The 27,389-nt window shown below is 36.8% G+C and overlaps 1 protein-coding gene across 1 annotated transcript; it reads left to right on the top strand.

The window, feature by feature from the left end:
* Nucleotides 1-2,948: 2,948 nt before the first annotated feature.
* On the top strand, nt 2,949-27,389 carry Rmdn1 (regulator of microtubule dynamics 1; the record flags this gene model as incomplete). The annotated part of the gene is given in 10 exon segments (XM_005381750.2): nt 2,949-3,104; nt 6,381-6,498; nt 8,430-8,517; nt 10,780-10,939; nt 18,605-18,694; nt 21,175-21,230; nt 22,380-22,467; nt 23,647-23,677; nt 26,639-26,772; nt 27,197-27,389. Coding segments are annotated over 10 exon segments (930 nt in total). The 3' UTR covers nt 27,236-27,389.

Genomic DNA, 27,389 nt, shown 5'->3' with positions numbered 1-27,389 from the left:
GAGGATGGCTGTGGTACCTTTCGGGGGAGCTCTGGTTCTCACTTTGAGCATTGCTTCCTGACTCCAGTGCAGATCCCTCAGCCTGCTAGCACAGATCCTTCATCCCACTGACACAGACTTTCTAGCTTCCACCACTGACCTTTGGGCCTTCCCAGCACAGATTCATGAAACAGACCTGAATGAGACATTGTCCTGGGCTCTTGGCCTCCGGTTGGACTCATGGGCGGCATTATTAAGGGCTCTAGGTCTTTAGCTGGACTCATGCAGGACATTACTGTGGGATCCAGGCCCTCAGCTGGATTCTTTGGTCTAGAGTGTGTAGGTAGATTTCCTGCACTCTTTTTGTATAAGACTCTTTGGGTGACTGCTATAAAATAATTCTATAAACTATGTGTCCAGTATTAAATTGTTCCCCTCTTGCAAAATCCCAAACTACAACACCTTTATTCTCAAAGCACTTGAAGGGTCTAGTTAAAATGTAAATTAGATCACGTTATAATCACACATAGGGAAAATTAGAGTTCTTATGATTACCTATCAGATCCTATACTACCTGGTTTCCATCTCTTCCCTGACTTTATCTCTTAGTAGTCTCCTTGCTTACTCTATTCCATCTATGGTGGACTTACTGTTCACCATCTTCCCACAGCAGGCTTTCCTTTGCACTTTCTTTTTCCTCTGTATAAAATGCTTGCCTCTGAATATGCTCATGGCTCACTTTTTCTTTAGATCTTTAATCAAATGTTGTCCTTAATGAAATCTTTTCTGACCATCATCATAATTAAAATTGCAATGGCAGGGCTAGGGGTGCAGATTACTGTTAAAGCACTTCTCTAGTATGCACGAGGCCCTGGGCTGAATCTCCAGCATGGCAAACAAACACAAAAGTAAAACAAAATGATAATGCCACCACAGAAATGCACTCCCATATCCCTTCCTATTTTAATCTTCCTCATTAGCACTTACCATCATCTAACATTTTACATTTTATATTATTTATCTTGTTTACTATGTTTCCTCAACTAAAGTAAACACTATTCCTCTAGGAATTGTTTTGTTCACTGCAACCCCCCTAACAACAAAAAACAAAAAACAAAATTTATTTCCTAATTTATTTCCTAATTATGAGGCAAAATCACATTAGAAGACTCATTATGCAAGGCCATGGAGAGGACATGTTATTTAATATTCCTGCCAAGAAAGCATGACCTAAATTGAATCATAAAAATCATAAGGAAATAACCAACCAAACTCAAATTGAGCAACACTGAAAGCCAATTATTCTCAACCCTAGCAAATGCAGAAGGGTTGCCAGACAAAATATAAGCTGTCCAGCTACATTTGAATTTCAAAGAGACAACAAATCAATTTTCATTATAAGTATGTTCCCTGGAATATGCTACACTAAAAATTATTTGGGGGGCTGGGGAGGTACTCAGTGGTAGATTATCTGCCTAGCATGTGCAAGACCCTGGGTTCAATCTCTGGTACCACACAAACACAAAATGATTGTTTATCTGAAATTAAAAATTTGCAGAGGGTCCTGTATTTATTTTTGTTGAATCTGGTAATTCTACACCTCAGGGCATTTTGCTATTTCTGGAGATATTTTTTGCTATCACACTAAGTGGAAGTGATACAGGAAAATAAAAACTCCCAACTCGAATGATATCTGGGACGAGTTCGTGTTCTCTAAAATCAAAGAATGAATTTTGGAACAATGGAGGTTAAAAGCAGAATATATTTATTGAGGGAAAGAAAGCTTCTGTCCAAGAGAGGGACAGAAGAGGGCCTGAGTGGGTTGACAAGGACCGTGCTCTTCCCAGGGACTTTATAGAGCAAAACCCTGAGGTGAGGCGGGTCCAAGGTAGGGGGAAAATGGGAAATTACAAGGTGGGCATGAGGTGGGACAAAACTATGGTCAGCCAATAAGATTACAAGTATAATTGTTCAAGTAAAACTAAGTAAACTGGGATCAAATGGGGAAGCGAGTCTCTTAGTAAGAGGTCATGAATACAGAACAGGGGCTTTTCCTGTAGGGGGTTGGGCTAGTGACTTTCTGTCTTTTTGAAGGTGGTTGCTACCTATTTAGAATATCAATCCTTGATCTTCACACCAGGTATGTGGGTGCATTTGTTAGTCCTTTTGCCTTCAGTTCTGGCCCACAGGTATCTTATCTTGTCTTTCATGTTCCTCCTTTGAGGGCCTGGCCCCATCTGACTGCCTGTAATATTTCTAACTCAGCTGCCTACAATAGCAGCACAACGGATATATATATATATATTTTGCCGCATATGTTTTCACCTTCAAAAGTTCTCAAACAGGACTCAAAAAGTTTTGTCATTCACTCCAAGAATTACACATCCCACGTCCTACGAGCATGTCATGTTTCTCCTGGCCAAGCTAGGGATCAGCCCCGATCCTGCACATGCCAGGGAAGCACTCTACCAACCCAGCTGTACCCTTGGCCCAGCACAAGCCCCTTACCTAGTCTTTTAATTAAGGCCAGCTAATATTTTGCCTACACTGTTCCTCTTCTCTAGTTTCTCTCCCTTTTGAATCTTCAGTTTCTCCACCTCTTTCTTTCTCCTATGTGGGGCAATTTAATTTTTCCAAAAAGCAAATCACTTTTTCTTTTACAGGTACTGTATGTTCTTTTCAGAGCTCTCAGCTCCCTTCTAGCAACCTTCTCTCTAGCCAAAAAGGTAGGTATCTAGTGCCCTGAGATCGAAAGCCGACAGCGGCCAGTAGGGGGCTCTCTGTTCCACCGTGCCTGGCCTGTGGGCGCAGGCGCAGAAGGCCCACAAAGTCCCACCCAGTCCGGGCATTTCCCGTCCCGGAAGCTGTGGAGGAAGTGGTGTGACTGGAAGGAGCGCTTCTGGGAGGAGGCTGCTCTCTTGAGAGTGACCCTTTTTTTCACTCCGCCCCGCTCGGTAGCGACCTGACGGCTTTTAGGGTCAGGTGTACGATTGTAGGTCATGGCGCTGGCCTCGCGAGCGTGGCGCTTCCTTAGCTTGGCACGTGGGGCCCCGGGGCCTCGGTTCCCCGCGAGGACTCCGGGCGGCCCGGCGCAGTGCGGCCTCCGGCCGTTCCGCGGCTCCGAGGTAAGCGCGCGTGCCGGCCCCGCCCTCCCTGGACAGTGGGCGGGGCCCCGTGGAGTGGGTAGCCCCGCGCCCGGAGGACAAGAGCGCGCACCCTGCCTAGGTGCGCTCCCCGGCCGGGAGAACCCTGCGCGCTCCCAGGGACGCGGCGGGTGGCGGGCGGCCAGGGAGGGAGCCGCGTCTCCCGGCCGCCCTCCCCGCGGGAAGGTGTGGAGGAGGAGCTTTCAGTGCCGGGAAATCTCGCGTTCAGCAGTGTCCGATACGGTTACAGCTCTTGAGGCTGTTCCTTTCGTCTTCTGGACTGTTACATTGGTGTTGGGAACGACAAGTTCTGTGACTCGGGAGCCGAGATTTTCGCGCTATTTAGGGTTATTGCGTTTGTAATCATTTCCGACTTACTGGCTTTGTCTCAGTGGTAAGGAAGAGCGTGAGGATGTTGGACTGTTGTCTCAGATCTGACATTTCTGTCAGACTGGTCGTGGCCCACTGTTAATTCTTGCAGGGGGGTACGGGTGTAGGAATGGCATTGATGCATGTGCAGTATTTCATTTGAACTGTTTCGTTATTTTAAACTGTGAAATAACAGCATTTCTTATCTCATGGTTTGTGTTGGTCAGGAATCCAGGCATGATTTAGCTTGGTTCTTCTGCGTGAACGTCCCTTAGGTCAAGTCACGCTGGCAGCTGCTGAGGTCTTTGGAGGCGCACAGGGCCGCTTACATGGCTGTAGGGAGACTTTCTTCACTGGGTGCTGATGCCAGCAAGAAATAGCTTCCGGCTTCTCCTAGGACAGGCAGGTGGTTAAAGAGAGCAGAGCGTAAAGGTCAGAGTGTTTTTCTTTCATTAAATACTCTTGGAATTGACGTCACTTCCTTTGTATTGTGCTTCTTAGAAGGGATGTGATAAATCCAGCACACATGCTAGGTACCTCAGACATTTGTACAAATTATTAGTTTCTTGGACGTGTCACAGAGTTCTGAATCTGTCATACTTTTTTGAGATAGGGTCTCGGAGTGTAGTTCACGTTGGTTTTGAACTTCCTATGGAGCCCAGGCTGGCTTCGAACTTGTGGCAGCCTCCAGAATGTTAGGACCACAGGCATGAGCCGCCAAGCTCAGCAGGACTAGTTGTTTTGAGATGCCAAAGAAAGTGCATGTAAAGGTAGATGTAAAATATATGATTCTGAAGTTTGGAGGAGATATCCAGGCAAAGGTGGTGTGTTTTGGGCTTATTGATAGTATCTAAGATCGTGAATGAAATGAGATCATAAATAGAAAAGAAGAGGAGCAAACTCAGGACAACGTGGACCTGGAGATATTGGAGATATTGGAGATATTGGAGATATTGGAGATGAGGAGCTAAGAAAAGAGAAGGAGCAGTCATGGAGGCAGGAGGAAATCCCAGGGGAGTTTTTATTTCAAAAGTGAACTGAAGGGTTTTGGGAGTAACAATGTAATTAAATGTTAGCGTTACTGGTCACTTAAAATTCCTCTGTGTGCTAGTGACCAAGTCAAAGGAAGCCATTCATTTTGGTGCAAAGGAAAAAGAATTTATTAAAATCTAGCTCTGAGGAGATGAAGGGGCCTCATTTGCCTCAGACCACTCTCACCCTGTACAGATGTGCAGCTGTCTTGTGTAAGTCGGGGGAATAGAAGGAGACAGTACATATCTCCAGGCTTGTTTTATTGATTTCTAGCATCTTCAACTTGATTTCTCCCTTTCCTATGGGAAAGAAGTAGTCCCTGACTTCCTACAGCCAGCGTTTGCACATCCTGTCATTGTGTTTGGGTACAGGAGAGGAAAGTGTTGGTTTTACCCTCAGATAGGAGAAAGTTGAAGAAGCCACTTACCTCTAAAGAAGTAAACCTAACATTGAAAGTTCAGTTTTACCATGCCAGTTACACTGGAATACTGACAGAGAAAACCTTTGGGGCTGATGGATGTATTTATTTTCATTGTGATGTTATTAGTTTGCTATGTTTATACATGTCTTAAACTGGATACCACTCATATGCAGTTTACTGTATGTTACTTTAAAATCTGAAATTTACTGAGCAGTGTAAGTGGAAAATTCTACACCTGACCTCATGTGACAGGTCACAGTCAAAACACAGGCACACTAAAAATATTGAATAAAATTACTGGCAGGCTATATATGTAAAGTGTATATGAAACATAAATGTATTTCGCGTTCATCCATTAGTCCCATCCAGAAGGTATCTCATTTTGTTTGTGCAAATATCCCACAAACATCTGAAACTCTTCTAGTCCAAAGCATTTTAGATAAGAGATACTCAACTAGTAGAAGTATTCTTGGTGTCATTATCTAGAATGGCATGAGTGAAGTTGTGAGGCTCATAGTGTTATTTGTGTGGGTTCCAGAGAGAGTGGAAGAAGAGAGGAAGTAGAAACAGTACAGAAAAATTTTAAGAAGAGTTTTGCTGAACTGTGAGATTAAGAAGTGAGATTAAGGGCCATGTGAGATCAAGAGGAAGCTTTTGTTTTTAAGAAGAAAATGCAGCTTGTCTTTCAAAGACAGCATACCTTGCTTTTTTATGTGATGAGACTAAATAAAAGAACACATGCTATGTTAAAGAGAAAAGTTGTGGGAAAGGTGAAGAAGTACTGTTGGAGTGGTATGTATTCCTCTTGTCATTGGGCTCAAGAATCTGGCCATAATTATGAAAAATTAATTTCCAAATCCGTTTGAATATGATCTTCATCCACATTTGTTTATTTAAAAACTGAAGGTTATGGATGGCTTTGAAAATGTCTTCACTTAAAGTGATGAACATGTTTTATGTGTAGTTAATTATTGTGTCTGATGAAGTAGTTCCTGTGTCTTGTCTATGGCTAAGATAAATATTTAGCATGTTTCAGTTTCTCATATTTTATTTTTTATAGTGTATCACATCCATGTCTCTGCAAATAAATTATATATCTTCCAGTCCAGCATTACTAGCTTGACTGATTTTACTTATTTTTTCAGTGCTGGGGATTGAGCCAGGACCTTGTGCATGGTAGGCAAGTGCACTACCAATGCAGTACATTCCTAGCCCAGGACTGGTTTTTACCACTTGTAGGTGGTATCTTTTTCTGAGATAGTCTCTCCATAAGGTTTGAAATAATTTTACTAATGAATTTGATGGAGTAATTTTTCAATTTCCAGTATTTTTATGGTTAATATCTTTGAAGGTGAGAGAAAGTGGTATGTTTTTTGCTTAAAGTAGTAGTCTGTTCAAATTTTCTAAGTTAAAACTGACCATATTATTTTTCATAGGTGATAGGAAACCCAGGAATTTTCAAAAGAGGCCTTTTATTCTCAGCCTTGTCTTACTTGGGTTTTGAAACTTACCAAGTCATTTCTCAGGCTGCTGTAGTTCATTGCACAGCTAAAGGTAAGTAAATGTAAGGTAAACATCTGGAAGACGTACTTATTTTTATTTTTGAATAGATAATTAAATTGGCATTTTTATAGTACAGGTTATTTTCTGTTTTTCTTTACTTTCAGCCTATATGTATATTTAATTTTTTTCTAGAAGCCAGACCACGTTCAGTGGTTATGTATTAATGCTTCATATTATTTGTTCAACCCTGGAGCTAATTTTTTTTTTTTTTTCATTTTTAATGTTGTAGGGGATGCTGGGAAAGAATAATCATAGAGACAGTGTGTTACCCACAAAGCATGAACTCTTTGGACCTTTACAGCAAAAGTTTGCCAAACTCCACTTTCCAGTGATACTTTCACATGCTTCTCTAGTGCCAAGGTGATACACTTTTCTTGATACACTTAAGAAAAGGTCCTACTACTTAGAGATAGAAGTATTTTATTTACAGATAGAATGGAGTTTGGTATCGAATATAAGATAACTGGTTTAAAAGTAGAAAAATTCCATCTTTTTATTTGGCATAATCATATTAAGTAAAGATACATTAAGATATATCAAATTTCTAAAAATTAAATTTGGTTCAGCTGGTTGTCTGTAGAAAGAGCCAAAATTTTATTGGCAATTTTAATTTATGGATTAACCCTTTGTGTTTTTTATGGTCTTCATTTTTTAATAATAAAGGTGAAGGTAATTGGGAAAAAACATTTGCTTTTGAAAAGATGTTCTTCTAAAGTTCTTATAGAAGAATAATTTGAAGACTTATCGAAAGATGATAAGTTGCCTGTTGATTTCATTTTTCCATCGCAATCTTTTTTCTTTTTCTTTTAAATATACTTGAGAACTGTTGTGCATCAAGAAGGTATATTTAGTACCTCTTATGTAACAGTACTTGCTTTGAGGATGCCATTTGGTCCAAAAGAATGTATGAGTCTATTTATTGTAGACAGAAATTGTTATTCTTCTTATCAAGCGTATGCTAATTCTTTTCATTCTGACTGGTTTATACCTGTGTTCACTTATATGCTGCACAAAAATGTAGCTTCCTCTGCACTATAAAAATAAATGTGCACATGAAGACAATTCTAAATTGTATGCTATGTAAATGTACTATATTACATACTATATATTTTAAAGCCTGGATACTACATCTTATTTAATGTACTGTGTGATAAGGAAACTGGAACTATGTGATTTGAGGGGTATAGTAAAATAGACACAAAAAAGATTTAACTAAGTCACTAAATTTCTATAAATATTAAAGATCATATGAATGATGAAATGTAGAATTCCTGTTAAATGCAGTAATCAGTTTTTAGGGAGTTGGAGAATAATCAGTGAATAAAAGTAACTGTTACTTATACACACTATGTGCACTTCCAAATATGCTAGATAGGTGAATTTAATACTGTAAATTAGTTTTTTTAGGTTTTTTTTTTGTCGCTGCTGTAGCAAACTCAGTGATCTAATGCAGATTTTTAAATCTACTCTTTTTGTAGTTCACAAGTCCAAAATGGTTCTTAGTGGACTAAAATCAAGGTGTTGGAAAGGGCTGTGTTACTTTACAGAGACCCAGGGGAGAATCAGCTTCCTTTTTCAGCTCTTCTAAGTTTTACCCATTCTTTCTTCCATGGTTTATTGATTTATCTGTGTGATAAATTCTGACACATAAAATTGCTTTTTTAAAAAATCTACATATTACACTTTGGTGTCAGAGTAAGTTATCCAAATTTCATTTTCCATGGTTTCAGTAAATCATTTATTATAATTTCATATTTATTTCTGCCATATTTCATCTAGATTCCTCAGAATGTTTTTTCTTAAAGTCGTTTCTGTGTCTGATTTTGCTAGCTTTTATATAAAAATGTTCACATTTCATAAAACTACTGTGTTCTGACTTGGGAAGACCTACTTACATCTTTTTTCCTTTATAATTTTGGAAGTTGAAGAGATTCTTGAGCAAGCAGACTACCTATATGAAAGTGGAGAAACAGAAAAACTTTATCAGTTGCTAACTCAATACAAGGAAAGGTAGGCAATATATGATAGGCATAACCTTGGGTTTTCTTAAAGTTTCCATTTTGCTTTGGAATATATGTTTACCTCACCTATGAGGTGTGACAAAAAATACAGTGAATATGTAAATTGAAAAAAATTTATTTCAATGAAAGACACATTGGTGTGTGTCTCATGCCCTCTCAAAATACTCCCCCGACTTTGAACATACCTATGCCCCCATTCTTGCCACTTTCTGGAAGTCCTCTTCTGAGGCTTTAGTTGCACTGTTGTGGCTGCTTTGATGTCTTGACTGCTTTATGTCTTGAATCTATTCAAAATATTTATCTTTCATGTTCAGTTTGATTTTGACGAAGAGCCAGAAGTCACACAGTGCCAGATCTGGTGAATAAAATAGATGAGAACACACTATAATGTCAGCTGGATGGCTGGCATTTCTGTTGGATGGCACTCGGCAGCGGCATTCACTGTATTTTTTTTTTTATTATACCTCATAAAGACATGAAAGAGAACTTTTAGATCTTTTTCATAAAGTGGCAGAAATGATGCAATAAGTGAGGGGAAGTATTTTAAGAGAGATTAATGACAAAGTGTGTTTTACTGTAACATTCACCATATATTTTGTTCACACCTTGTATATTGTGTAGCTCTCATTTTTTCCTGTTAAAGTAATTACTTATTGTTACATATATAATTTGAATTCACCAGAATTTGGGATAATTTATGTCTCCATTGAAAGGTAACTGTTTAGAAGCATAGTTTTTCAGAAAAACCTAAAGTATCTGCTTTTAAAATTTTTCATACTAGGCTACATGCTTAGCGTGTCAGTGTGTACTCATTTCTTTGGAGGGTGTAGATAGAAAAAGCTTTAATCCTGTAAGTCAAATAAGACCAAATGGGCTTTCCATATAATTGATCTACTAATCCAGGTAACTAATCTCCTAAATTAAAAGTTCGAAATTAGCTTTCTCCTCAGGGTCTATCAGTTTGCTTCGTAAATATCTACAGGATCAATCTTTTTTCTCCATTCTACCTTTAGGAACTTGAGGTAACTGTTTTGGCTTACTCATTTTAGTGATAACTTGAAAAGTGGGCTATAAGATAGTTTATATTTATTGAATAATAAATATAGTATTCCTACCTAGCTTTCCTTGAACTTGCTATGTATCCTAGGCTGGCCTCCCAAGGTGTGATCCTCTTGCCTCAGCCATTTGAGTGCTGGTATCACAGGCGTGTGCCACTATGGCTGGCTTAGTTTTAAAATTTTATGTGAATACTACTTACTGTTTAAAAAAAATAAGAAGTAGGCTTAAAGATGAACTATTTTTGTTGTTGTTGTTGTTATTTTTGAGACAGGGTCTCACTATGTAGTTTAGGCTGGCCTTGAATGCACTATGTAGCCTGGTTTGGCCTTAAACTCATGGTGCTCTTTCTGTCTTAGAGTCCTGAGTTCTGAGAATACAGGCATTTGCTACCACACTTGACAGAGATGCACATTTAATAAAGCACAATTTGATGTTAGTTTGTTAAAACATTTTTGTCAATTATGGTTACTGATTTAGTAACCACTTCTTGTTTTATGTAATTAAGTGGTAGTTCTTCAAGTAGTCCAGTACTCTTACTTGAAATAAGCCATGCATCATGTTATGCCATTCAAACATGGGATTTATTTTGAGATTATAGTCAATCATTCATCCATTAACAAATACCTAATATATCTCTGTGTGCCAGGTGCTATATTTGAGGCTAGAGATTTGGTAGTTTTGTTTTTAGAGCATGACCATGTTATAAAGTTTATGTGTGTTATGGTAGTGTCTCAACTGTTTAATGAGTAGTGTGAAACACAGTGCTATTAAAGTCAAGCCTCAAGTTGTGATTTTTTTAGGGCAAGTATTTAGAGAATTTAAATATAGGTATTTCTAAGGAAGTCAGTATTGTAGGTATTATAGAAAAGCTGATATTAGGAATAATATTGGCTGTTTTTAGGAAGTTTTAGCAAATAAAGATTTTTATGAAAGAAAATAATAAATTTAGTATTAATAATAGCTTTTGATACTGTGTTGCTTTCTGTGTCATAACCAAGCTGAAAGACCATTCATTAGTGGTATGACCTTTAACAATTTTTTTATTTTTATTTATTTATTGTTTTGGGTACTGGGAATCGACTCGGGACCTTGTGCTTGCTAGGCAGGCCCTTGTGCCACTGAGCTATATCCATGGCCCAACAATTTTTAAATGTGAGTGTAAATGGTGGTTTTCTGTTTCATTTCAAATTAGTAAAGATGCAGAGTTACTGTGGCGTTTGGCACGGGCATCACGTGATAGAGCTCAGCTTAGCAGGACTTCAGAAGAGGAGAAGAAGCTTCTTGTGTACGAAGCCCTTGAATATGCGAAAAGAGCACTGGAAAAAGATGACTCAAGCTCTGCTGCCCATAAGGTGAGGTTATAATTAGCTGTCAGCATGTGCGAAAAGGAACACTGATCTATACTGGATTATGCCTAGTTTACATAGCAAAGGAAATTGTTATATTTTAAAGAAGTAGGGAAGATAATTTATTTTTATAACATTTTCTTCAAAAAAGTAATTTTAGGGGCTGGGGATTTAGCTCAGCGGCAAAAGCGCCTGCCTGGCAAGCGCAAGGTCGTGAGTTCAGTTCCCGGTACCGGAGAAAAAAACAAAAAACAACAACAAAAAAGTAATTTTAGCTGGGCATGGTAGTGTATGCCTGGAATTCTAGACCTGTAAGAGTTTTGATAAGTTGTGAGTTTTGATAAATTATATTTGTGGATGTTTACTTTTGAACAAAAGTGAGGTAGGTTTCTGAATTACCTACATCTATTTCTAGTACTAGCCCTTGACAAATATTTTCTCATTTTTTTGCACATTATATTTTATTTTATGTCAAGGTAAGAGTATAGCAGCTGGGCAGTACTGTGATTTTTTTTTTTTTTCACATGTATCTCAGCTAGATTCTGGACGTCCTGATTGCCTTAGGACACTTTTTCAGTAGATAGAGAGGGAAGCTTGGGGGCACCATAGTGTTTTGGATTTGGTTTTTTTTTTTTTTTTTTTTTTTTTTTTGGTTTTTCTCCGGTACCGGGAACCGAACTCACGACCTTGTGCTTGCCAGGCAGGCGCTTTGCCGCTGAGCTAAATCCCCAGCCCCTGGATTAGGACTTTTAACTTGTCGGATTGTCCCTAGTAGAGCCTCTCAATCATTGTGACAACCAAATTGCATCTCCACTCATTTCCAGATATTCCCTTTAGGAGTTAGTATTCTACCTTTCCTTACTGCATTAGAACTATTGCTAGTTTATTTAAAAGATAAAGCAGATACAAATTCCTTTAAATATATTGAGACATATTTTATAGTTAGAAAACAAGGCCTGTTATTGTAAATGTTCTTTGTGTGTGTGAAAAGAATGTTATAAATGTTATTTAGATCACATAGGTTGATAGTATTTGAATCCTCTAAAATGTTACTGATTTTTTGTAAATTACTGAAAGTAGAGCATTGAAATTTCCAAATATAATTGTAGATTTTATTTTTTCCTTGGAATTCTGTTTAATTTTTCCAGCATTTTTTAAGAGTCTCATGCTCTACTGACTGAGCTAGCCAGGTGCGCCTTACAATATTTTTTAAAAATTAATTTTACTGTAAGTGATCAAATTCATCATAGGAAATTTGTACCTGTATATATCTTAATTCTTTTTTTTCCCCATTTCCCTCCTTTCCCTTTAATCCTTCTTCCCCTCTCCATTTATAAAACTTTGTTTCTATTTTTTTATTTCCGTTCTTTAATTTTTTAAAATCCCTGTTTCCTTCCTTCCCTTTGTCCTACCCCCTCCCTTGTTCCCTTTCCCATTTGAATGTTTTCTTCCTACTTCGCAATATCAATCCTCCATTTTGGTCCTTATTTACTCTTTTAAGTTTCTCACAGAAGAGAAACAATGAAATATTTAAATGTGTGTTCAGTTTATTTCACTTAAAATTATATTCTCAAGGTGTATCCATTTACCTAAAAATGTCTCAAGCTTATGCTTTTTAAGGCAGAGTAGTACTCCATTGCATATAAAAGTTGCATTTTATTTATCTATTCATCCGTTGATGGACATGTGGGCAATTTCCAAAATTTAGCTATTGTACATTGTGCTGCTGTAAACTTGGTTGTGCATGTGTTGCTGTGGTACCGTGCTTTTAACTCTTTCGGGAAGATTACTAGAAGGGTAATAGTTGGGTTAAACAGAACCTCTAGTTTTAATTTTTCGAGCAATCTCCATACTGATTTCCATACTGATTACACCAATTTTCATTCCTACCAACAGTTCATTTTCCCCCCACAGCCTCACCAGCATTTGTTATTGATTGCTTTCTTTATGATAGCCATTTTTTCTGGGGTGAGATGGAATGTCAGTGTTGTTTTAATTTGCATTTCTTAAGTGACCAGTGATATTGAACTTTTTTTTCATGTATTTATTTGCTGTTTGTATTCTTCATCTGAAAAATGCCTTCATTTCAGAGGCCTATTTTTGGATTGGGTTATCAAGTGGGGGGGGCTTAGTTTGTTGATATCTTTATATATTATAGATATTAACTTTTTGAAGAAAAAGTGGTAAACGTTTCTTTCCCATTCTGTGGGTTGTCTCTTTACTCTGTTGATCATTTCTTTGCTGAGCAAAAGCTTTTTAATATGATGTGATTCCAGTCGTTTCTTTGTAGTATTTCCTGTGCAATTGGTGTTGCTTATGTCTTCAAGAGTTTCATTTGTTCTATCTTCCAGCAAATTGTTTCTGTCTTAATATTTAGATCTTTGATCCATTTCAGTTGTAGCTTAGTGCATGGTGTGATATATGGGTGTAGGTTTAATTTTTGATGATACGTGGAGAGAGCATTTTCCCCCTTTATTAGAGACTTTCTTCCAGTGAAGGTGTTTGTGCCCTTTTCAAAGATAAGGTAGCTGAGTGTTTTTGTAGTTGTTTCTACATCTTCTATTCTGTTCCATTGATCCTTTGGTATAGAGGGCCCTTCCCAGTCCTCCTTGCAGCTCAGGAAGTTTATATTTGTAATCCCATGAAAAGTTACTGGAATCCTAGTGGGTTAATTCCAGTCTACCACTTCCAGTGAAACTCGTGGTGAGAATAAAGACACTAAGACATATTTGTAGTTATGGGGAGTCAAAGAGTCCAAGTCCAGCCACAATGATGGCTATCTGGAACAAAGGCCTCAACCCAAGGCCAAACCTGGGTTTTATTCATTCATGAAGAAGGGAGTGGCTTGAGGATGAGTGACTGTGAGAATGGCAGGAAGTAGGTCAGTGCCATGAGCTGGGCTAGGTAGGAGGCCTGAAATCACCTCTGCAAATGCAGAAAGAGTAATCTGCATAACATAATTGGGATAGTATCTAATGTTTTGGAGTTGGTGCTTCAGCTCTGATATGTAATCTTGCAAGTCCCAGGAAGTCATAGCCTCTATCCTGATAGATGACAGCTGGAGCATTGGTTCACTCCTGGGAACAATGGGGGTCGGGGCGGTGGGGGGGGTAATATGCCTTCTGTCTTCAAAAACTACCATCACCATCTAGGCTAGATGGATATGCATTGCTTAAAACCAATTGAAGGGATAAGGAAAGGGTCCTGGCCAGCTCTGTACAAATCAATACATGGAAATAAGGTCAGGCTCAGCCAAAATAGAGAGAATTGCTCTTCTTTCAGGGAGAGTTGCCCAGGTGGTCCTCCACCCTTGGGTCTGTTTCTTTGTTGTTGTTGTTAGTACCATTTTGTTTTTATCACAGTAGCTTTGTAGTATAATTTTAAGTAGAGGATTGTGATACTTTCTGCTTTGCCTTTTGTCTTAGTTACTTTTCTCTCCTTGCTGAGACAAAATATCTAACACCCAAAGTTAAGGAAGGAAAGGTTTATTTAGCTCACAGTTTGTAGAGGTTTCAGTCCATATTAGCTGGCTCCAAGGTAGGGTGGTATGGCAGAGGGGCAACATTTCATGGTGGCAGAAGATACCAAAAGCAACAAGAGCAAAAGGGGTGGAGCAAGCCTTTTTTCCTTCCTTATACTGTATGCAGGCTACCCACCTTAGGGTGGGTGTGGCACCCACACCCCTGATCCCAGCACTAGACAGTGAACCAGTCACAAACTAGATTCAGCTGCCTTCAAAAAGGCAGGCACCCCCATGACCACAGGAGGCTTTGGGGGGACATCAAGACACAAACCATAATACCTTCGTTGCCTAGAATTGCTTTTGCTATTCTAGGATTCTTATGGTTCCATATGAATTTTAGGATTACTTTCTCTAGTTCTGTGATGCATGCTATTGGCATTTTGATCAGAATTGCATTCAATCTGTGTAACCATTTGTCCGTTTTCACTAGGTTCTGCCTATTCAAGAACGAGGGATATCTATCCATTTTCTGAAACCATTTTTTACTTTCTTTTTCAGATTACTGTGGTTTTTAATGTGAAGATCTTTTGCTTCCTTTATTAGATGGATTGCTAAGTATTTTTCTTGATGCTGTTCTGAAAGGTGTTGTTACCCTAGTTTCTCTCTCTCTCTTTTTTTTTTTTTCCTTCCGGTACCAGGAATCGAACTCACGACCTTATGCTTGCCAGGCACGTGCTTTGACGCTGAGCTAAATCCCCAGCCCCTCCCTAGTTTCTCTTTCAGTGAGTTTGTTATTTGTGTACAGGGATACTGTTGATATTTGAATGTTGACTTTGTATCCTGCTGCACTACTGAATTTGGTTAGTAGGTCTAAGTTTAGTAGAGTTTTGGGGTCTTCTATATAGAGTATGAAGTCATCAGCAAATAATGATAATTTGACTTCCTCCTTTCCTGTTAGTATTTTCATTTCTCTTTCCTGTCTAATTGCTCTAGCTAATGTTTCCAGAACTATATTAAACAGGAATGGTAATAGTGAACATCCTTATCTTTTTCCTGATTTTAGAGGGAAAACTTTCAGTTTTTGGCCATTAGGTATGATGTTGGCTGTTGGTTTGTCATAGATGCCTTTTATCAGATTGAAATAAAGACCTTCTATTCCAATTATCTTTAGGTTTTTTTTTTTTAATGACGATTAAGTGCTGGATTTTGTCAAATACTTTTTTCTGCATGATCTGGGATGATCATGTACATTTTGTCCTTGGTTCTGTTAATGTGGCATATTACACTGATTGATTTGCATATGTTGAACCATTCCTACATCCCTGGGAGGAATCCTCCTTGGTCATGGTGTGTAATCTTTTTGATGATTTGCTGCATTGTGTTTGCCACTATCTTTATTGAGGATTTTTGAATCTGTGTTCCTTAAAGAGATTGACTTGTACATAGTTCGCTTTTTTGATTGGTTCTTCTCTGGTTTTGGTATCAGGGTAATGCTTGCTTCTAGGAATGATTTTGGGAATACTGCTTCTCCTTCCTTTTCATTAAAGAGTTTGAGGAGTATTGGCATTAGATCTTTTCTAAAGTTCTTCTAGAATTCAGCAGTGAATCTGTCAGGACCTCAGCTGTTCCTTGTTGGTAGATTTTTTTTTCCTTCAATTTCTTTGACCAGTACTGGGTTGTTTAGAATTTTATATCTTCTTGATGCAGGCTTGGTAATTCATATGTATTGAAGAATATCCATTTCTTCTGAGTTTTCCATCTTACTTGAGGACAGGTTTTCAAAGTAGGTGCTAATGACTTTCTGGATTTCTATATAATCTGTTGTGATCTCTCCCCTTTCACTCCTAATTGAATGAATTTGGGTCTTTTCTTTCCTTTTTTTGGTAAGGTTGGCTAAGGATTTGTCAGTTTTATTTAATCTTTCAAAGAACCAACTCTTTGATTCATTTCTTCTTTGTATTGTTTTCTTAGTCTCCATTGCATTAATTTCTGCTTTGATCTTTATGATTTCTTTCCTTGTATGAGCTTTGGATTTAACTTGTTCAACTTTTTCCAGAAGTCTGAGGTTCAATATTAGGTTATTTATTAGAGCTCGCTCCCTTTTTCTAATGTGGGAATTCACCACTATAAACTTCCCTCCTAGGACTGCTTTCGTTGTGTCCCATAAATTCTGGTATATCTTCCTGGGATTATTGTTCACTTGTAGAAACTGTCTAATTTCTTCGTTAATTTCATCTGTGACCCATTGGTTATTCAAGAGGGTATTGTTTAATTTCAGTGTATTTATGTAGTTTTTGTGCTCTTTTGGCATTTATTTCCAATTTCATTGCACTCTGATCTGACAAGAACAGACTGTTAAAAGCTGTTAGAGGAAAAAAACAAATCACCTATAAGGGAAAATTCATCAGATTCGTAGCTGACTTCTCAACACAAACCATTAAGTCAAGGAGAGCTTGTAGTAAAATATTTCAACCCTAAAGGAAAACATCCTCCAACACAGATTGTTGTACCCTGCAAAATTATCTTTCAAGATTGATGGAGAAATAAGTTACTTCCATGATAAAGAACACCTGAATAAATTCATAGCCACCAAATCAACATTGCAAAAAATTCTGAAGGATGTTACTAGAAAGAGACAATGAAGACACCATTTCCAATGAACTGAATGAATCCACCAGCAGGGCAAGTAATTAAAAGGGAATGAAAGGGAAGCGTAACAGGAAAATAATACAGTCACAGGGATCAGCCAATATGTACCACTTATAACCATCAATATGAATTGTCTCAATTCACCAATCAAAGGAAACAGAGTGGCAGAATGGATTTAGAAATAAAGTGTACCATATTTTGCATACAAAAATTCATTGAACTCCAAAAGAAAATCATAGATTGAAAGTCAAATTATGGAAAACTATACTTCATGCAATAGGAACCTGGAAAAAAGCAGGAGTAACTTTTTTTTTCCAGACAAAGACAATCAGACGATGGTCACTATATACTTGTTATAGGAATAATCAAAGAGGAAGAGATAGCAATTATAAATAATCTGCCAAAAAACATGTATACACACACTTAAGGAAAAGAAACATAGTATGGTATTTTTCAGCAGATGGTGTTACCCTTATATGGAGGACCCTAGAGGGTGTCATATATTACAAAAAACCCACTATATCGCCGAAACTTAGAGAAGAAATTGAAAAAACATGTGCAACAATCTCAATGACCAAGGTTACCAGAGCAACAGTTTGCCATACTAATAAATGTCTGGAAGCTCATGGCCACCACTTTAAAAACTCTTACAATTACAGAGGCCAAAGGTAACTTGTATTCATCTCATTATATCTCAATAAATTTAGTATTAAAATATTTATACAAATTTTTATTTTCCTGAAGTGTGTATACATTTGGCAAAACGTATATGTGCACCAAATACTGGTGCATCCTACTGTATAAAATACTAATGGATATGAAAACCCAGATAAACACTATACAGTTGTAATCGGGGAATCGCAATATCTCACTGTCACAAATAGACTATCAGCTAGACAAAAAATCAACAAAGAAATATCAGAGCTGAATCAAACCTTTAAATAAATGGACTTAGTGAATATGTACAGAGTGTTCCATCCAGCAGCAGAATACACTTTTCTCACCAGCACATGGAACTTTCTCCAAAATAGATCACGTATTAGGTCATAGAACACGCTTATATAAGTACAAAAGAATCAAAATGATCCTATGCATATTAGCATGTTTTTAAAAGTGTTACTTTTAGAAAAATAGTCATTTAGGATTAATTTTTTCTAATTGAATTCTTTGTCATTAAAAAGTAATCCTCTTTTATCTCTATAAATATTCTGAGTTTTATTGTCTTTGATGTTAATATAACCATTCTTGCCTCTTTTGATTAATGTTAGCATGGTATATACTTTTCCATTCTTTTAACTTATTTGTATTTTTTTGTTGTGTTCTGAGACAAAATTTCATTATGTTGCATAGGCTGGGCTCAAACAACTGCAAGCTTATTGCAAGTAGCTGAGACTGCAAGCTTATTTCTGTATGTATTCTACTACATTTACCATTGATTTTATGCTCAATAACTTTGGTTAAATGAGAATGACAATTAAGGAATAAATAATTGTATGATTTTTCTTGGTATTAAAACACTTATTAAGAGTATTCTCACAACTTTTTCTCTCTACTTATAGTGGTATGCAATCTGCATTAGTGATGTTGGAGATTATGAAGGCATCAAGGTTAAAATTGCAAATGCCTACGTTATCAAGGAGCATTTTGAGGTACTGATGACTTACTCAAGTTCATGAATTTAAAATGTGAGCTATTTTTCTGAATAGGTTTCAGTTACTAAGTCACCTGAGACTTAGCAGCCTAAGGCTGGGCATGGTGTCCTGGGCCTGTAGTTCCATTTCCTTGAGAAGCATAGGCATGAGGATCACTTGAACCTAGGATTTCTGAATGAGTCTGGCCAAACATAGCCAAACCTTATCTCTTGGAAAACATTCTAAAGTAATGGGTTGCTTCTTTTAATTATGTGGGTTTATTGAGTCGGATAGTGTTTCTCCCCTGCTTGGTGCAGCTAAGGTCATATTGATGGTTGCATTCACCCAGGCTCTCAGTTGTGACTTGAATGTTGAAGATTGCCTCTCATGTACTAGAGTTTCTGACACTTGTCTTTGTTATCATAGCCTCACCAGAGCTTCTTTATTGTGTGGTAGCTAGCTAGCTTTCAAGAGTGAGAGTTCCAAGGGGAAGGTCCAGTGTGCAAACTTTTATCAAACGTGTGTCACACTTTGTAATATTCTGTTGTTCTAATCAACTGACACAGCAAAGCCCAGTTTCGGTTGAAGGGGACTAGTCATAAAAGGTCCTGAATACCTACATAAGCTAGTGAAACATCTAGTCCAACTGATATACCATTAGAGTAGTGATAATTCTAGTTCAGATTTTTTTTTTAAGTTAAGATTGTTTTTGTGTGTGTTTTGTGTTTTAATATTACCCTCTAAAATTAATTCACTTATAGTAAATACTTCTTTAGCTGCCAAAAATTCCATAGGAGTCTGTTATATTTTTCTTTTTTTTTTTAGTTTTTTTGAGACAGGGTCTTGCCATAGCAAGGCTGGCCTTGAACTCACAATGTATCCCAGGCTGGCCTCGAACTCTAATCCTCCTGCCTCGGCCTCCTGAGTGCTGGGATTAGAGGTGTCTACCACCATGCATGGCCAGGAGTCTATTTCATCTCTCTCTCTGTCTCTCTCTCTCTGTCTCTGTCTCTGTCTCTCTCTCTCTCTCTCTCACACACACAGACACACACACACACACACACACACACACAGTCAGTCCTTCTAAAAAAAGGGACACCAAAACCTCAGTATCTCTTCTGTTACTGGAGTTCATCTCAAAAATAAACAGGAGAACAGCCATTGGAGCACACACAGGGACAGTACTGCAGGTGTTGTCCTGTGGCCTTAAGACTATGGGCACTGTCTCAGTTCCAGTTTATACAGCTAAAAGTGAAAAACAACAGTGGACTGGGAGTCAGGGACTTGAGTTCTTAATCAAGCATCAGTAATATTGTGTATAGTTAGTTATCTGTGTTTTACAGTGTAATCATTGCATATTTTGTATTTTCTGATCTTTAAATTCAGATTGCATTATGTAATAAGTAGTACCTTATAGTGTAATTGGCAGCAATGGTTTTTCTTTTTTTAGTAGCACATAAAATAATGGTATGATATACCATTTTTAGTATCTTATGTTTAGTAAAATAATTTCCTTAGTAGCATAACTTAATTACTTATTACTCTTTGTCTCAGGACAAAGAAATATACATGGTGGGCAAACACTACCCCTGAGCTACACTACTGGTCTACTTGTTTGAAAAAAATAAGGCAAAGCAAAAATACAGAACTTGTTAAAGTCAACAAGTTGAGGCCAAGTTGAGCTGTGATTTGAACCTGGGCAGGCTGGTTTCAGAACCCATGCTCTTAACTGTTAGGAATATTTGTCACTGTCTGTCTCACATATTACTAAACCAAAAGTGAAAATGTGGGCTTAAAGAAGCCTTTATTTTCATTAGGATGAACATTAATCTGTGAGATTTCCTTAGTGCCTTTAATAGTGAATGAAAGAAACAGGTTTTTTTTGGTAGCACTGAGGATTGCACTGTGGGTGTTGCACATGTTAGGCAAACCCTCTTAACACTCAGCTACAATCCCTAGCCTTTTCTATTATTTTGAGACAGAGTCAGGCTAAATTGCTCAGGATGGCTGGAGAGTAATTTCTTTAAAATTATTCTGTTGTTTGTGCTTTTTACATTAATTGACATAGTAAACAGAAATTAGGTTTATCAACCTATTGTTAATATTACACAAAATTATTCTATCCTATAAATAAATATTATTTTTCCTGTTGGTAAGTGCAGGTGGAAAAATTGAGCAAAGTCTGCAAAATAGAAGAGATTTTTTAAAATTAAATACTTCTAGTTCTTGTAGGAAAGAATGCTTTTCGTTCAGTTTTCATTTAGGATTTTCCAAAAAAGCACTCATTTTTCCTTTAACTTAATAGATCCTACTGTAGTAACTTTAGTACAAGTTATTAGCAAAGAATCAGGAGGAAGAAAGTGGGTATTGATTATCATAGAAGAAGTAAAATGCAGGGTTGCAGCTGTTTAAAAAGTCATGCCTTCATCCGCAAACATAGTGAAGTACTTACTAGTGCCTGGAAAACTAATATAATTGATTTTTTCATTTCTTGATAGAAAGCAATTGAACTGAACCCTAAAGATGCTACCTCAATTCACCTTATGGGTATCTGGTAAGAAAATTTCTTTCAAATTTCAGTGCTATTTAGTAAAATCTTACTTCATAGTATATATAATGTAGTTTATGCAAGAGGTAACATACTTTACTCAAGGGAGTTCGAAATGTTAAATCCATTAATTAGCACCTGTACGTGTGTTGTTGAAAGATACTAAATTTGTGATGATGTTAAACATTGTTATTCAAGTCATTTAGAAACATACAGTTAAGACTAAAAAAAAAGAGCTTAAAATTTGTAGGTCTTTAAATTTCCTCTCTTGGGAAAGAATATCCTCATTCACTAGGCCAAATAAATATGGATTAATCTAACAACAGTAATATAGGAGCGTGTCTACGAGAATCTTTTCATGTTTAAAGTTTGTTAAATACTATCTAGATTAATGTGAGAAACAGTATAATCTTGTTCTTTTTTAATTTTGTGCTAAGGGTGCTATACCCAGGGGCCTCACATGCTAGACCACCCCTGTTATCACTGAGCTACATCTCAGCTCTTTTCTTGCGGGGGAGTAGTGGGAATTGAACTCAGGATCTTGCACTTACCAGGCAGGCGCTTGTGCCATTCAGCTATCTCCCCGGCCCCACAGCTCTTGTTTTGATTCTTAGTGTGATCTTGCATCCACTGATGGATAATTGTTTTCCTGATATTAGGGTATACCAGTGTGTTATATATTTGCTGGTTTAGGAGTCTTGAGATAACAGATTGTCCACTGTTTCCTTTGGGTATAGTCTATAGAGCTAAATATTTATTATTCTGTTTAAAGGGTACTAGTGTAAACAGTCCTATGTCAGGCTTCTAGAAGATAAGTAAATATTTTTCAGGATAAAGAACATATTTAACTATCAAGGATTAATGATGATTGAGGGTCACTTAGCAAACATGAGATACAGTCTCTGCCTCAAGACCCTCTTTAAACATCTCAAACTTTTTATATCAGAAAATTGTAACAATTGTGGATGTAAGTCATTTGCTTCACTCGTTTAGAAATAGATTCATATTCTTAGTGGTTGTTATTCATATATATCATGTTTAGCTTTGTCATTTTTCTTGGGTAAATTTTTTCAAATGAAATTTTTAGTTGTTTCCTTAAGTGAAAAAAAGACGGTAACAAATGTGAATGTGTGATGCTGTTTTACTTCTCTATAGGTGCTATACATTTGCCGAAATGCCATGGTATCAAAGAAGAATTGCTAAAATGCTGTTCGCAACTCCTCCTAGTTCCACCTATGAGGAGGTAGTATGATGTCCTTTGTTAAGTTAGTACTGATTTCTTAACTACAGCGCCATTCTACAGTGTCCACACAAATGGAGCTCTGATTCAGTGAGGGACTTGAGCAAGTTTCTAATGATCCAATCCAACTATCATATCACAGAGACTTAATACTTATTATCCATGGCTGGTGAGTGCTTTTTAATTTTTCCTTTAGGTGAGTGGCTGATAATTGTTACATTGTCAGCTAAAATAGCGAATGGCTAAAATCCTAACTTCCTTTTGAAATCTATTCTATATAAAAGTCATAAAATAGAACAAGAAATAACAGCAAGTATATTTTAGGTATTTTACATAACAAAAGTCTTAGGAAAATGAAGGAAAATCAAAAAATATTTGATAAAAACTAATTATAACTTCTTATAAAGAACTACTGTGAAAGGCTCATGTTTTCCTACAGTTCCAAGGCTTTTCTTTTCCTGTTAAAAATAAAATTTGAAAGGATTTTCTAGGTAAATTTTTTTGGTGTTGAGGATTGAACCCAGGGCCTTGTGTATGTTAAATAAGCATGAGCTTTACCACTGAGCTGCCCTCCCAGGCCCCTGGGTAAAAATTTTAAGTTTACTTAATCATAGAACTTTCAGAATGTGAGTAGACAGGCAGTTGAAAAAGTTCTCCCAGTATTTGTGTCATAACAAGGAGTTTTAGTTTTGCCTATACTACAATTCGAGTGTAGAATGTGGTGTAAAGAATATGTAGAGGTATAGCAAAGCATGGGGGCACATGCCTGAATTCCAACATTCTGGGAAGCTAAGGCAGGAGGGTCCCAGGTTCAAGTCCAACCTGAGCAATTTAGCAGTTTAGGGATATCCTGTCTTAACAATAACAAGTAAAAGAGGCTGGGGTTGTATTTCAGTGCAAAGGTGCAATTACCAGCACTAGGGATGCAGTGGGGGAGTATGTAGATGTATAATTCAGAGTACATGTTCTAAATAGGAACAAAATTACTGCCACAACTGGTATACATATTCTAGTGTTATATTTGGCTGTGTTAATCTCATTGAAAAACTGATGGTTTTAAGATGATTTACTCCTGATTTATATTTAATATAGGAATAGATCATTCAGAAAATGCTTTTTAAAAAAATATTGAGTCAATTTTAATTCTTTTCATGCTGTTTGTGCTCTTTGTGTTTGTAATAGGCCTTGGGCTACTTTCACAGAGCAGAACAAGGTAATCTTTATATTTCACGTATTAATATTGTTAAAATTATATAAGTGCTGAATATATAGAATTTTTATTTATTTACTTTTCTTTGTCTTTTTGAGACAGGGTCTCCCTATGCAGTTCAGGCTGGCTTTGAGCTCACTTTGTAACCCAGGCTAGTCTCAAACTTGCAGTGATCCTCCTGCCTCAGCTTCCCAAGTGCCAGGATTATACGTGTGCACAACCATGCCCGGCCTCTAGAATTTTAAAAAATAAATTACTTAGTCTATTACAATTTTTTACTAAATAATATAAAACAATTTAAAAATATTTAATAACTGTCACCTGAATAGGCCACTATTGAAATTAGATATGCATTTCTGGAATGCCTTCTTTTAATGTAGTTGAATCTTTTTGAGAAGCTGTTCATACAAGTTGATAGTGTTATTTGAAATTACACAAATGAATTAAGAGGCACTTCAGTGGAAACCCTGTATTTTTATGTTTTTCTTGTTTTTTTTAAAAAAGCCCTATGGAACTGTCATAATTTGCCCATTTTAATATTAGTAACTAAGCAGGAAGGTAAGGGATGTAAATATTTGTTACCAAATATACCATAAAACAACTGGAAATCAAATGTAATTTCTCTAAAATGTAATTTTCTTGTAATTAAGAAGATCTCGTGTTTATTAGAGATCTTATATAGAACCATTCAAATGTTTTTATAACTAGTATTTTACTTTAAAAAAAAAGTTTCCTGAAGATTTGTTTGAATGTTTAGTCTGTCTCTCATAAATTTATTGTTGCCTTTGATACCTTTTTATGATCACACTTTTGTATATCATTAATATGACTGTAGGAATGAAATTTTCTCAAAGAGATTTTAAAATATAATTACAAAATAAAAATTGGACCTTACAGACTTAAGGGTTGGATATGCAAAGAACATGGCCTTACCTTCGTGGAGTTAAAAAAAACTCTGTAACTTCAGTCAACCTCCTTACCATTTTCTCTGAGCGCCCTCCCCTTGTGGCTCAGAAGCTTCTGTGGTGCTGTCAGCACCCCAGACTGTGATTTCCATGTATTTGTCTAAGGCTACAAACTCAAGGGAGATTGCATTGCCTAATGCAATGCTTGCCAATGACTGAGTAACAGATGAATGAATCAGGCAGTATACCCAACCCTGAAGAAACCTAAGTGCATCCATTGTTATCACATGAATATATTTAAATCAAAGAAGTTAAACAGCTCAAGTTACAAGAAAATGAAGGTAATCATACTTGTATGCAGGAAAAAGTATGTTTTTCTTTTTTTTGGCAGGGGGGAGGTACTGGAGCTTGAACCCAGGACCTTTGCACTAAGTTACATGCCCAATATTTTGTTTTTAATTATATTTTTAAATTTTGAGACAGGATCTAAGTTCCCCTACTGGGCTTGATCTTGTGATCTTTTTGCCCCAGTCTCTCAGAGTGCTGGGATTACAGACACAGGCCTCCATTCCTGGCTTGTTTTCTTTTTGGTGTTGGGCTTTGACCACAGACAGGGCCTACCACATGAGAAGTGATGATGGTTATATCGCTGAGCAATACCTCCAGCCCTAGAAAGTATGCTTTGAATATAGTTTCCAGCTTTTTTAGGTGGTAAGTATGTGAAGAATTATGAAGTTAGTGAGAAGATACTTCCATGCTTTCATTCATAGGCTTGAAAAATTTTTCTTTTAATGGACATGTATGTTTTTTTGAAAAACAGTGTGATGATTCAGTACATGTTAAAATATGTAATGATCAAGTCTAGGTAATTATTATCTCTGTCTCCTTAAACATTATCATTTATTTGGCTAGGGAGCTCTGAACTCTCTCATAGTTATTTACAAAATATATAATAAGTTGGTATAAACAACAGTCACCGTACTGTGCTGTAGTTTATTCCTCCCAACCATTTTAGTACCCTATCCAATCTTCCTGTCACCTAGAAGTAGCTTCTGGTGACTCTTCTTACATCCACAGGCTTTTATGCATGCTTTTTTCCTTCAGCCAAGAATGTTTGCTTTATTGTTAAAATTCTGTTCATCCTAGTGAGGCATGGTGGTGTGTGCCCATATTCCCAGCTACTAGGGAGGTTGAGAGTTGAGTCAAAAGGATTGCAGATTTGAGATTAACCTACTAACACAGCCAAAACCTATCAGGGCCTTGCTATATAGTTCAGGCTCTCCTTGAACTGAGGGAGATCTTCCTGCCTCAGCCTTTCAAATGCAGGGATTACAGGTGTGCACCACTAAGCCCGGTCCTGTCTCACAATTTTAAAAAGGGCCGGGATGTATCTCACTGGTTGAATGATTGTCATTCAGGAGGGCCAGGCACAGTTCCAGCACTGGGGGGAAAAAATCCTATTTATCCTCCAAGTGAGCCTCAGTTATTACCAGACAGGGTTTTCTGGGGGGCCACTTCTTATAGCACTTTGAAGTTTATACTTCTGGTAAAACGTTTCTTCATCCACATGTAACATTTAGTTGTTCATTTTTCTTTCTCCTTTTCATTATAAATTCCAAAAAGAGCAGAAACTTTAATGCTAATCAAATTTATGTACTGTCATGCTTTCATTTATTCTCTCAGCCAGTATACTGAGTATTTGTTGTTTTCCAGCCACTGTGTTTTAGGGATTTGGGATGTAGTAACAAGGATTTCAAAAGAAAATTGCTGTTCTTAATATAGCTTACATTCAGTCAGAAGCCTTAACTTCTCAGTGGAGATACCTACTTTATCAGATTGTTGTAAAATGAGAACTGTGTGAAATACAGTGCCTAACATGGATGAGACATTCTGTGTGAATTATTTTAGATATTTTAGGTAGGAACAGTTGAACAGAATTCTAGTAAGCCTACTCACTTATTAACCATAGAATTTTATTATTACAATTTAAATAAACTTACAAAAATATAAGCGATACTGTTTCTCTTCAGCTAAATTTGTTTTTCCTTTTTATGTACAGTGGATCCAAACTTCTACAGCAAAAACTTGCTTCTTTTAGGAAAGACATACTTGAAGCTAAACAATAAGAAGCTTGCTATTTTATGGCTAATGAAAGCCAAGGACTATCCAGCACACACAGAAGAAGATAAACAGGTAAAACATCTCCAATACAGTAAGGCAGACAGGTTTTCATTGAGGTACTGGTAAAGGTAAATTAAGAACGTGTAAATGTGTAATTGTCTAAATGAAAGTATTGCTGGAAACACAATCATGTTCATTTCAAATATGACTATATTTAATTTATTTCTGTATAGCAAATATTTAGTTATTATAACCGCATAAAAAGATGCTTGCTACAATACAGAATTCCTGTTTGACATATATAGCAGATCACTAAGAGTTCTAAAACATAAAAGTCAAGGCTTGTATACTAAAGTTGAAGAGTTCTGAGTCCCATCCAAAAAATTTCTTACAGTTTTATTCTCCTGTCTTAGTTTTTGCAAATATAAACTATAATCCATCTCACAAATTAATCCCTAACCCATACTGTTTATTCATAAGTGTTTTTCTATTTTAGATACAGACAGAAGCTGCTCAGTTGCTTACAAGTTTGTGATGAGAACTGAAAACTTTCAGAGAAGAAAATAAAAGAAAATACGCAACAAATTGCTTTTTAATTGAAATATATATAATAATTAACCAGATTGTTTTGTGGCTTTTTTCTCAGTTCTTTTAATGTTGTGAACATTAAATTGACTAACTATTCAAAA

This window comes from Chinchilla lanigera, unplaced genomic scaffold (assembly GCF_000276665.1).
Source record: "Chinchilla lanigera isolate Chin_1 unplaced genomic scaffold, ChiLan1.0 scaffold00016, whole genome shotgun sequence".
In the NCBI taxonomy this organism is placed as follows: Eukaryota; Metazoa; Chordata; class Mammalia; order Rodentia; family Chinchillidae; genus Chinchilla; species Chinchilla lanigera.
Note: the sequence above shows the minus strand (reverse complement) of the source record. Positions and strands in the feature narration are given on the sequence as shown.